Source organism: Lithobates pipiens, unplaced genomic scaffold, assembly GCF_037356315.1.
Source record: "Lithobates pipiens isolate NorthernLeopardFrog02 unplaced genomic scaffold, aLitPip1_a1.2 Scaffold_23, whole genome shotgun sequence".
NCBI classification, from domain to species: Eukaryota; Metazoa; Chordata; class Amphibia; order Anura; family Ranidae; genus Lithobates; species Lithobates pipiens.
Genome location: NW_027507785.1, coordinates 217,164,363 through 217,177,284, shown reverse-complemented (window position 1 = coordinate 217,177,284; position 12,922 = coordinate 217,164,363). Strand labels below are relative to the sequence as shown.

Here is a 12,922-nt window from a genome sequence, read left to right as displayed (position 1 = left end):
GAGGACAAGGTAAGTAACTCTCCCTGTGTCCTCCCCTGCATCCAGCGATGCGATCCCGAGTCTGGCTCGGGGTTACCGCACCTGCTAGTAAAATACCAACCCGAGCCAGACTCGGGATTACGGCTAGGGGGGTTAAGGACTGACAGATGCCTATAGCTGCAATTGCAGGCTGAGCAACAGTACCTGCTAAGAAAAAAGGGATTTTAACAGACCTTCCAACTTCTTATCTGTTGGATCTTTAAGCATGCATTGTCCACTGGGTAAAAAAAATAAAAAAATAAAAAAATATATTTTTTCTTTCACATTGGAAATCGCAGCGTCAACTGCTGGAACTTTCCATCTTTTAGTGAATCTTTATTCCATAGGATAGAGCTTTGCGAGTCTCTTTGGAAGGGAAAAAATGCTTATCCGGATGATCCCATTTGGTATAAATAAGCTTTTTTTAGTAATGTGTGGACGGGAAACTCATGCAAAGGCTGTAAAGGCTTCAAAGAACCCAAGGAAGAGACCAGCCCTTCAGGTAACTCGGTTAGGGTAGCATGCAAGTAGAGCGAACCATCTTTGCAAGCCTCTGTACTTCAGATTGTGAAGTAGGGATCCTTGGGAACTTCAAGTATTGTTTCCTCCGCAGAGAAATAATCGCATGTCTTTCCTCCCGATCATCTGAGGGCAATACCCCCATCCTGTCCCCATAATTCTCTTGGAGCCTCCACTGACTGTAAAGAGTCTAAGGTGGGGGAGGGGGATCTAGGACACTTCCTATACACTGGATGGAGGATGCGATTAAAGCTGCTAATCTTCCTTCTAAGCCTTGCAAGGCAGAGGAAAATGCATCTTCAGTCACCTCTACAGGGGCTGAAGTGTGTGAAGCAGTTGCACCACTGCTTGCTTCCAATGACTCACCCTGGCTTGCCAAGTCTGATCTCTCCGAAGAGGAAGACAGTATGGAGGCATAACTGGGATTCCCACCGCCTGGGGGGGGGGGGGTGACACCTTGGGTACCTTTACGGTAGGTCTGGAAGACATAGTGCAAAGCACAAGCAGAGGTACACACAAAATAACAGTTCTTTTGCTACTAAGTAACAATAGTTTTCTCTGTCTGGAAATGCCTGTTTACACCCTTACGTACCTAGCGCTCTGGTGTCTCTTAGTGTGACAGACTGCCTCTCTTCAGTTAAAAAGTCTTTCTGAAATGAGAGTGTCTGTGATATAAAGCCTCAAGTGGAACCCGATTGGCATCCTCAGCGCTTCCCCTCAGCTATGCGGCGAGTGCTGTGTGTGTGTGTGGACGTTACATCCATACACAGCGCCACGTGACCTTGCAGACATGCCCCTCTGCGTTCTCAGGCCCTGCTAGGGACCCAAATGGCCAACACAAAGTAAGGTGAACGTACTATACACCCCTACAAGGGGGGAGGGGAAGAGGGGAAGGGGTTCTGTCAGCAGATTTATAGTTTTTTTTAAAACCACAGAAGCATAGGGCGTTTCCCAATGTTACTAGGTGGAAGTGCTGGGTTGTAATTAAACCATGCAGCTAAAGCAGCTGCGTCAACCAATCAGCCACCGCCCATATAGAAGTTTATACACATCTCTGTATTAGCAACTGCTGTACTTTTTACCAAATCCCACAAGATCTATTTAAGCAAGAACCCCCCTCTGCCGCTGGAACCACACATGTTCTGAGGCAGAGCTGCACTAAGACACACCATAGGTAGTGTAAGTTACTCCTTATAGAGGAGACATTTATAAAGGCATATAAGGTATATTGAAGGAAAAAGCAAAGCTTCCCTTACCTTGTCCTCACTGCAGGATACTGCTGATTTAACAGACAGATCCAACTTTCACCCATCACGGCGTGCTGCGTTTAGACACGCTCAAAGACTGGGGCCCTTTTAAAAGGGGTTCCGCTCCTTTGGGCCTTGTATAGCACCCCTCAGGACAACTTTAGGAAATGTAGCAAGACCAAAAAGAGTCCTGGTTCCTAGGGTCCAGCTCTCAAAGAGAAGCATTACAGGCAATACCCCGTTCTTGCATCGAGGTCCAGGTACCATCCTATGGCCTCAGTGGCGAGGATGGATCGGATTGTGGAGGTTACTTTAAATCCAGCATGGATCCCTCCTGAAGCTCCACAGAGCACATCTTCACTCGTGACCAACACCTTAGACACTGGCGAAAAAGCCGAGTGCTCCTGGAAGGAGGAGGGGCTATATAGGGGAGTCAACTTCCTGTATTGGTTATACCAGTGTCAACACCTGAAGGTAGGCCTATAACCCACCAAGTAATTGCTTGAGACTCTGTGTCCTATTATGTACGATAAAGAAAACAATGTCCTGACTGAGGCAGAAATGACCTTAACCAAGAAGGATCTGTTTGGCCCCAGGACCATCTTGTCCCTATGCAGAACCTAAAAGGGTTGCTTGAAGGACAAATCTGCCAGGTCAGACATTTTCACAGGGGTTTCTTGTTACAAGAACAAAACACCTGGTGGGTGAGAGTAGAAAGGAATGTCAGCAATGGGTTTAAATAGTGAGAATCCAATGGATCCCAATAGATCTACATGGGAGACACACCTATGCAAAGGTCTCAATGAAAGCATGAGAAGCCAACAGTCTCGGAAAACAAAATTACGATGATTGATGAACACCACTGCCTTGGCACTATCCAACAGTTACATTGTCCAATGCTGTAGAGGCAAACTTCCAAAAGTTTCAGGATGTTAATTGGGAGATATTACTCTGAAAAATAAAGGGGGTCATTTTCATGCAGAGTAAAGTTTGCGATAGTGCAGATGGACAGGGAGCCAAGCTAGGAGTGTCTCAATGTGACGTTTAAGAGTGAGGAAACAAGAATGTTTCTTAACCAATAGAAATTAAGAAAGCTTTACAGCTTGCTCCTTGCGTTTCTTCCACTGTGGAATATAGGCGCTCTTGCAAACAGTAGCAGTAGATGACAACCCTTGAAAGCCACAGGATTTAAATCTTTTTTATACAAGTGTACAAGTGTTGCAAAGCTAGAACAGAGCTCTAGCAAGGGCTTCAAACCAATTATTGGCTGAATCCATTAAAAAAATGCACATCTTGCACTGGAACAATAAATGCCTCGTTAAGGCAGGACGCTGCAAGGTCTACAGTGAGAACAGACCACTTCTGCACAAAATCCTAAAAAAAAACAGATACAATGCTAATATACATTTTGAGCGAGCAAATGGTTTATTATGCTGTTTCTGATATCTAAAATAGAAACAGTTGAAAAAAATGGGTGCAAAACTATTTGCTGCCCCAGGAGTTTTAAACAACCCAAGATTGGAAAAAGCACCGGTTGAGGCAATGGACTGATCCTCTAACACTCCAACAATCAGAGCTGAAATGTTCTCCTTTATTTGGGAGTAATCAATGTAGACTTCAACTCGTCAGTAGTAAGCGCAGAGTCCCCAAATACAGCTTAATGACTTGGGTCATAAATTCATGCATGACCAATGTAAACACTTCAGTCGAGAGTGGAGAGGTAGGTGGGTATAAATACGGGTATGTGGTGACTGCATGGTGGTAAGGCAACGCATAGGTGCAGGGTAAGAGGGCAACGCCTTAAGTATTCATACAACCTGTGCAGCTGGTAACAGATGAGGGTCAGATGGAGTGAAGTTCCACATGGTTCCTTGTAAGTAGGAGCAGCAGTAGAGAAATTCTTCCTTAGCACTTTATAGCTGAAAAGAAAGCTCAGAGCAGAACACTCCATCTAGTGGATGATGTCAGCACTATGTACCACAGCATTCTGCAACGAAATCAGTAGGAACAGGAGATAAAAGGGGGTTATTTCCAAAAGGCAAATCCATTTTGCACTACATGTGCACTTGGAAGTGCAGTCACTGTAAATCTGAGGGGTAGATCTGAAATGAGGGGAAGCTCTGCTGATTTTATCATCCAATCATGTACAAGCTAAAATGCTGTTTTTTATTCTCCTTGCATGTCCCCCTCGGATTTATAGTGACTGCATTTCCAGTGCACTTTCAAGTACACTTGTAGTGCAAAATGGCTTTGCCTTCAGTAAAATAACCCTCAAAGACCATTTTTTTCCTTCAATCTAGACCCTTCTCTACATTGCTGACAAATCTTTTTCTCTGATTGTTGCTTTCCAGCATGGTCAGCCGCAGCCCGGTTTTTGGAGTACCATGTCTGGACCCCGCTAGTTGATGAGATTTCCTAAAAGTGGCCTTTGGGCACTGGATTTGGCAACATTCAGTCCAATGGGATCTGGACTTTGGACTACAGCTGTTAGCATGGTCTTGGTGCTTGCCCCGTCTCTGAAGAGGTTAGTGAAGAGGTCTATCAGGCTGAGCATCGGCCGCTATCTCAATTACTAATTATTGGCTGTCTTTGGGGGTTATTTACTTTGGTGAGATACTGTATATGTACTGTGTGTATGTATATATTATACGCACACACATATATACATACACACACACACACACACACACAATATGCAAAATGTGTTTTTATATAAATCAAACAATATGATAAATGTTAAAGTGCAAAGTGGTGGTACAAGCGTAATAGACACAGGCTTGTTTTGAGTTTTTGAAATGTGAGTGCACATTTGTTATGACCTTTTTGACTATTATAAATGTTAAAAATGATAAAGCACTATTGCCAGATCTGATTGCTTTGCCTGTGGTCGATGTGATTGGAGTTCACGAGCAGCAGCAAGGAGGCTTAATTCTTCGATTGATGTGAGTGGAGGTTATGGGCAACTTATAAAGAGAAGGAATACTATGAGAAGCATTTCAAAGGATTAATCATTTCCAAAGGCACATTTAAAAAGCCTATAAGTCTGAAACACAAAAGAAAATTCGTTTTTGAAGTGGCGTCTCATCACCCTGCTGACCAGCCTAAACCTGATTGACCCACATGCAGTACTGCTGCTAAGGGGTCCATTCGATCTGGCGAGTCTAACTACTTAGTGGGGTGTGTGAAGCACAAATCACTTGTGTGAAATTTAAGAAACCACAGCACTTTGGAATATTGATTGCACAGTAGCACTTTTGAAGAAATATTGTGTTTGGGACTGTTTTTTGTAATCCAATTCAGACTTTCAATGGCTACATGCTTGTCACATTTTTTGGGGGAATTTTGCCTTGTTCTTTACCAGCCATTATTTATGCACAGCACTTGTACATATAATTGATTGGCACGATTTTTCACCATTGATTGATTTTTATAAGGACACTATAGGGACAACATTTGCACGTTGCACTTTAACATTTATCATATTTTTTTATTTATATAAGAACACATTTTGCACTTTATATATATCAATTAGATAGAGCGTGCAGTATATATATATATATATATATATATATATATATATATATATATATATATATATATATATATATATTCCTTGGGTATACTTTGTATTTGGCACTGCACTTATTTTGATTTCAGTTTGATTATTCACATGTTTAGGGAGTGTGTTTAGTGTTGCCAGATTCAATTAGATTAACAAAATAGCTCACAAGGTTTCACATATTTACAACGCTGGTAGTGGGAGGTGCCATCTTGAGCTGTCTTACAGTTTTTTTGTTTGCCAATGTCCAGTCCTCCTGTATGCGGCAGTACAACCCAAAGGCTAATGACTTCCTGTGCCCCTCAATGGGAGTGAAAGAAAAAGGATTTGGGGAGTAGGAAATTCTAACCTAATCCCTAGATTATTCTAAAATGAGGCTGTAGTGATATGATACTGCCTTTGCAAAGATAGATAACACACTTCTGATCCTTGTAATAAATGTTCAAACCTTTTCTTCCCACATTTCTATTGTTATTGTGGTGTAGAAAATTCCCATCTATTTAACATCCATTTAACATTGCATTAGTATTACCTGATGCAATAAACACCAGGATTACTAGGAGGAAACCAGTCATAGATTAGTCTGAATAATGACTGTATTTAAAATAAATACAATGAGGATATACAATTACAGTAAGGATTGTATTTAAAATGCTTTGGAACCTAGAGATAAGGCACCCTCGTGGAAACTGGTGGATTTACCTAGTTAATATGCTTTTGTAGTTACAGACCACAGTGCAAATGTGAGCTCACCTGACCATGCATATGGTTAAAGAGGGCCCTTTACACATTTGTAATATGATGAACAAGAGGTGAATGCTCTAACGCCAATGGGTCTCCTTTGTTCAAAGTATAAGAAACATAGTGTTTACTAGGGTACACCCACTCTGTTTTTTTCCTTGATTCTTCAACTATAATTTGTCAAGTGGATATATTCCAATTTGCTGCTGCCAAGCAATACAGATGGCTCTTTACGCCAAATGCCAACATTGTACGACTGTCGCGTACCAAGTATGGATGCAGGTAGCTTGGTAGCAGGTGACTGCCAGGGACAAGACGTTGTTAGGGTGAACCAGGGTCATACACGGTGGGCTGAAGCACAGTCAGGTTGCAGGCAGAGGTCAGTAACTAGGAAGCAGGCAGGCTGAGGTCCAGTACCAGGGAAACAGGCAGAGAGCAGGGGCAAGGCGAGGTCGGTATCCAAAATCCACAGAGCAAGGTCAGGAACTAGCCAGGCCAGCAACAGGAGATAAGACAGCATAAGCAGGAACAAAAGTCATGGGAAACCTGAAGAACAGCCAGTGGTTAGTAGACACCATAGTTTCCTTTAAATAGGCAGCTTGGCACCGACGTGCATGTTGGCACACACAGATGCGTCTACGTGTCAGTGCACGTAGGATATTAGCCCTTGCTCGTCTGTGTGCTGGTACATGCGTTTGAGCTTTAGCTGCACAGGAATGGGCATTACCTTCAGTAGATGGGAGCATTATCTGTAGTATTAGCATTAAAATTAGCTGTGTGAGTATTGCTCCTTTGACAATGACCCATGGTATATGAAACTTTTACCCTTGAAAAGGGCCATTCTGTTTTTTACACCATTAGGATACTGAAGCCACAAGTTCACAAAATGTTTATGAAATAGTATCTACAGATGTAAAGTATCAATCTTACATTTTAATGAATGCAATACTCTTCTTACATTTCTCCTTAATTGTTAGGAGATAATCCTAGTGACCACTCCCTTACTATACAGTAATCCCCTCCAATATTTGTGTACACCCCAACCAAGGCATTAGTCGTGGAGTCATGCCTATCCTAGTACAAACTTTACTAAGAGTTTGCCACGTCTCACTTTAAACAGAGATGACCTCTTTCCGGATTCACGTAACATGATAAGGGATGCTGGCTCATGGCAGGTTGACCCAAGAATAAAAGAGGCAATTTCAATACGTACTTTCTGTTAGTCATATCTTTTCCAGAAAAAGGAGCATTCGGAATGGGAGAGTTTCTTCTCCCACACACATTTCCATAACTATCATAACCAAATACAAGTCTCTCTGCAGCTCCAGCTGTTAAGGAATATCCACTGATGAACATCTGCAAAAGATCAAGAAAACACTCTTACTATCTGTTCCTCAAATGCAGAGTCCCATCTTATACCATTACTTTCAAACAATACATAGTGTTTAACTACTACTCTGTGATATATTAGGCTTTAAAACAAACAAAGCCATGATCTTAAGTTGATGTTATCTTCAGCCTTGACTGACCTCTACTCCCATAGGAGCATGAGAAATACTATAATAAATGTGTCACTTGTGGGCCGCACTCATTAATTGCTGGTGATTATGTGATTAAGAGATATTGGGGTAGACTTACTAAAGATGAAGCACTCAGAATCTGGTGCAGCTGTGCATGGTAGCCAATCAGCTTCTAGCCTCAGCTAGTCAAGTTAGGGTTTGGCAATAAAACTTGGAAGCTGGTTGGTTTCTTTGCATTAGTGAGCCTGATTTTGCACTCTCCAGCCTTAGTAAATAAACCCCAATATGTTTAGAAATGGGGTCACAATGCAAAACTGAGGAATCTGCACAGCCCACCAAAAGCTGCCTATCCACCAATGGTAGGAAGAGCAAATATTACATTTGTGTTCACACCCCTCCTCTCTCCCAGTGCAGCCTACCATGTGAAATATTTACTTTCGTCCCAGTTCCAGTGATATTGTGTGTGTGGCTGCACTGGGCACCGCAAAGTCTTTGGGAGGATCCAGCAGGGGAGATTTTCCAAGCAGATTTTGTGCAGCACCAGGCTAAGCTACACAGTAATTATCGCTGGAACTGGAAGAAAGGCAAGTAGTTTATATGGCTGCACTTGGTGTGAAAGTAATGTTAAAGCCTAACTTCACTTTAATGAGAAAAAAATTAGCAAATAAAAAAAAAATGTATATAGAGTAAACAATTGCAACACTAGTCATAGTGTAATTAAATGTAATTGTAATTTTCTGTAAAGTGCAATGCAATACGGCTACCTGGAGGCATTCTATACACAGGTAGTATACAGAACACCCACCAGAAATATTTACTGCTTTTGCGTTTGGCTCACTGATTTTCCCTGAAGTCTGCACTAAGATACAAGTCAAATTTTGGGCATCTACTGCAATAAAAATTAAATTTTTGGTGAGATACTCCCAAAGGGAAATCGCATCTACAGGAATGCAGACCTTACCAATTTCTTCATTAGAGCCCTGCATGTGCAGCAGCTTATTTATAATTTTAAACCACTCCCATACAGATTTACTCTGAACATGGACACAGACAAACAGCTATTTCTTCAGAATAACAAAAAGGTAGAAATCTGCAACAAAGTTTGTTAAAATCCTTGTAATGTACATAGATCACCCACAGGGGAATGTTTGTTTCTCAACAAAAGTGAAGTCACAACTTTTGGGTAGATGTTATAATATAGGGTCACAAACTGTTCTTGCTGAACATTACGCTTTGCTTTAAATAGCTTTCTTTAATGAATTTCTCTGGGGAACCATACTCATGGCGGCCTTCAGTAGTCCTGTAGAGGACAGCTCTACATACAGGAATAAAAAGGGCTATAGCACGCATCTGCATAGCCATGTATTGAACTCCCAGAGACCTCTGAGGTTCTGGGCCTGTAACCAAACTGTACCTAAACACAGAGCAGCAGGACATTAATGAGATCATCTTTCTGCTCTCTCCTCCTCCTGTAAACACATGTGCACTGTTTCCTAATGTTCCCTCTCCTCTTCCGGCCTAAGTGCAGCTGTGCAGAGGATTACAGATTTGTGACATCAAGACAGATTTCGGCATCTTTGCCAGCTTTATGTGTTAGTACAAAACCAATAACTACACCAATACCCCTTTCACACTAGAGGCATTTTTCAGGTGCTTTAGCGCTAAAATTAGCACCTGCAAAAAGCCTCAACTGCAAATCCAGTGTGAAAGCCAGAGTGCGCTGGCAGGGCATCACAAAAAGTCCTGCAAGCAGCTTCTTTGCAGCGCTGCAGGAACGGTGAATACACTGCTCCTACAGCGCCCCTGCCCACTGAAAAAAAATGGCCAGCGCCGTACTTCCAGCAAAGCGCTGCTACAGCAGCATTTTGTGGGCGGTTTTAACCCTTTTTCGGCTGCTGGCGTGGGTTAAAACCGCCCCGCTAACGGCCGAACAGCGTCGCCAATGGTCGAATAGCGCCGCTACCGCCGACGCCTGGGAGCTTTCAGTGCAAAAGGGCTCTAAATGGTATCTTCCAGACTTTGGCTTTAAGTTTAAAAAAGAATGGCTAAGAGTTAATAAAGGGCTTGCCTTTTCCAAGATGACCAAATGGAAAACACGAACACTGTACACTTGCAAAAGTGTAGCTAATGGAGAAAAACAGACTACTGAATCACATATGGAAAAAGCTGCTCATAAATATTAAAGTAGAACTAGAGAAAATAAATTCCCACCAAAGAAGAACTTTAAAAGATGATATCATTTTTATGAATTCTTAATGTTAGCATACAGCTAAATGTACTGATTACATATCTTTTCTGTTTCTACTGTTGATTTAATATCTGGTAAATACAAAGTTTCGTCAGACAAGAAACAATAACTGAATGTTTACTGTCATAACTGAATCAGCCCAATTTTGATCAATGTATGGCCAGCTTTAGACCCCATACACACTATTAGATTTTCTGCAGATTTTTGTCTTCAGATTTACCAAAACCATGTAATATAAGGTCAAACCTTAAGAGTTTCAATATGTATGCAATCAGGCAGGCCTTGCATTACATGGTTTTGGTAAATCTGAAGACAAAAATCTGCAGACAATCTAATAGTGTGTATGGATTAGTCTCTGCACCACCATGCGGTCCAATGTCACCACTGCCCTGGACCTTCCTTTGCATCCACACCCATTCTCTCACTGCAAAAACTAATTTACACTTTTAGTTCAGGGGCATAAATACACACGATTCAGCCATGTTTTTACCGCTCACCCTCTTTAAAGTGGTAGTAAAGTCTTCTCCGATACTTTAACCTACAGGTAAACTTATAATAAAGGTTACCTGTAGGTAAAAGGAATCTCTCCTAAACATGCACTATTTAGGAGATATTCCACAGAGCAGCAGCTTTGCCATCACTGGTGCATGTGCTCTGAAGGAACGCCATGCAGTCAGGTGTTACATTTGTAAAAACAAAGAATGTATGTAATTTAAATAGCAAACTGTTTTAAAAACATTTAGAAAAAAAAAAAGATAGACCCTAAACCAGCCTCTCTCAACCTTTTCAACACAGAGGAACCCTTGAAATGGTTCTCTGGTCTCGGTGAACCCCCTGCTAAAAATTAGGAATCTATAACTCATGATACATTAGTGTGATGGTCAGTGGGAGGAATGGTCCTTACACTTGTGGTCATTGGGAAGACTTGCCCGCTTACAGGTAGCTAAAAAGATCAATGGTGTGAGTGGAAACTTCTCTGAGAGGCAGACCTTGCCCAATGCTGAAGGAACCCCTAGCAACCTCTGGAGGAACCCTGGTTGAGAATCACTGCCCTAAACCATATAGGAAACCTGTGCTCATAGAAATATCTGGAATACTTGTCAGACCTTTTAAAAATGATTGTTGACTGTCTGTAATAATTAGTCAAAGCTTTCAAGCCACTGATCAGAAGTCCTGACTTGCTGTATATTTGCCAGACCAGTGACCCAGAGAGGGCAGAAGTCAGGAACATTGAGGCCACTATGAATTTTAGAAGGAGGTTAGCAAAGGAACATTTTTTAAATGCTGTCTGTGTACCTCTTAGGAAATTTCCCTAGTTTACCGACAGTGGTCAATAGCACAGGAAGAGAGAGGAATCTCCCATGTGGGGACACAGGCCTACATAAAATCCTGACTCTACTCACCTCCACCTTACTAAAAAAAATAGCCAACAATAAATTTTCTTATTTTTTATGTGCCCTTTGTACACACACTGCCTGTTTTGCTGACTACAGGAAGTGGGTGAAATTCTTAAATACAAGGCTAAGCACAGCAAAAAAAAAAAAAAAAAAAAAAAAAAAATGACAAGAATCAATTCCAAAAACCATGGCTGCGGTTCTTCATATATATTTGCTTTATTATATAGTTACTTCCAAAAATAATAAGATTCAGTTCCACGTTAGTGTCTACACTCCATGCTGGTGTGTTTAAATAGTTAACTGAAGCCGTGTCAGCCTGTGAATGGGGCATCTATTTAAAGAGATGAAGTAATGGGATATATTTGTTTAACTTAACACAAGCAGGGGGAATTTATCACCTCTTGCCATGAGCATGTCCAGCTTATTTCATATCTTTAGCAGACACACTCCGTAAGCATACATTTATAACAATTATTTTCTAGATAAGTAAATGCAAGAAAAAAAAAAAAACGGAAAAATACTAACAAAAATGGATTTGTAGATTACCAAAAATAGAGATGGTTTAACTTTCATTATGTGAACCTGCAAAGTAAGCTCTGATACACTTGTATGGGGGCGTTCTCTCAAGGGAGGGTTATTAATGTGCTTTCAAACACTTACATATACCCAGTAAAGGGGCTGACCCCAGCTAATACACAGAAATGAACAAATCCTCCTACATAAGTTGTACCCCGTTTATCTGTAGCCATCTCTTCTCTACATCCATTCAAAGTCCAGATTTTGAAAAGCTTGTCTGAGCCGTAAGGAAAAAAAAAAAAAAGAAGGGGGGCAGGGAGCTGAAGTTCCTTTGCAGAGTTCAGTGAGAACTCAGAGCTGATTGGAGGGAAAGGAAAAGACATACCCCCTTCACACAGCACACAGAAACAGGGATGAAGCTGTCAGTCAGCTGGAGGTCCCTCCCCTGGCACCTTTTTTCTTTTCTGGCGTCAGGAAAACTTGTCAGAAGTGATTAGTGCTGATAGCAGAGGAAGGAGGCAGCAGACATAAATGATACTTGGTGCTGTGGACTAAGACAAGTACACACTATAGAGGGATATGCTTTGATCATATTTTCATATCAGAGGTTTACAACCACTTTAAGAGTAATTTAAGTATCTCAAAACTTTTTTTAACCCCCTCCTGCCAACTGCACGCATATAGAAGTGTTTTTTTTTTCTGTGGGGCCAGATATATGCATATCTTTCTTTCTGCTGGGAGCGCACCGCACAGCATACTCCCAGCACAGAGTCCTGGCTCTCACCAGAAGCCCCCATTCTCATACTAACAATCAGGACCCGGGACTCCCAGTTCCAGGTCACCTAATCGCTGTGATAGCCTCCGAGTGATCAGTCACTGTGAGCCTGTCCGTGTTTACTGCCTCCTCTGTATGGAGAGGAAAATATGTTGCAGCTTCCTCTGCTTGAAAGAAGCTGTAATAAAAAAATAAAAATAAAAACAAAAGTGTGTAAAAAAAATAAAATAATTTAAATAATCTAAAAATAAAGAAAAAAATAAATCAATATCAAGGTTTTCCAGGGTAAGGGTTTGGGTCAAGGTCAGTGGCAAAGGTTAGCATAATTTGGGTAGAATTTAAAAAAAATATATCGTATCAGTTAGCGTCAGTGTGTTTTCCA

At 41.4% G+C, this 12,922-nt stretch overlaps 1 protein-coding gene across 2 annotated transcripts in view; it reads right to left on the bottom strand.

The window, feature by feature from the left end:
- SLC44A3 (solute carrier family 44 member 3) overlaps positions 1–12,922 on the bottom strand; it is a 217,191-nt gene that overhangs the window by 168,420 nt on the left and 35,849 nt on the right. For both annotated transcript variants that reach the window (XM_077452856.1, XM_077452855.1), the window contains exon 4: positions 7,298–7,440. In XM_077452856.1, the coding sequence (XP_077308982.1) occupies positions 7,298–7,440 (143 nt within the window). The remainder of the gene's footprint in view (positions 1–7,297; positions 7,441–12,922) is intronic.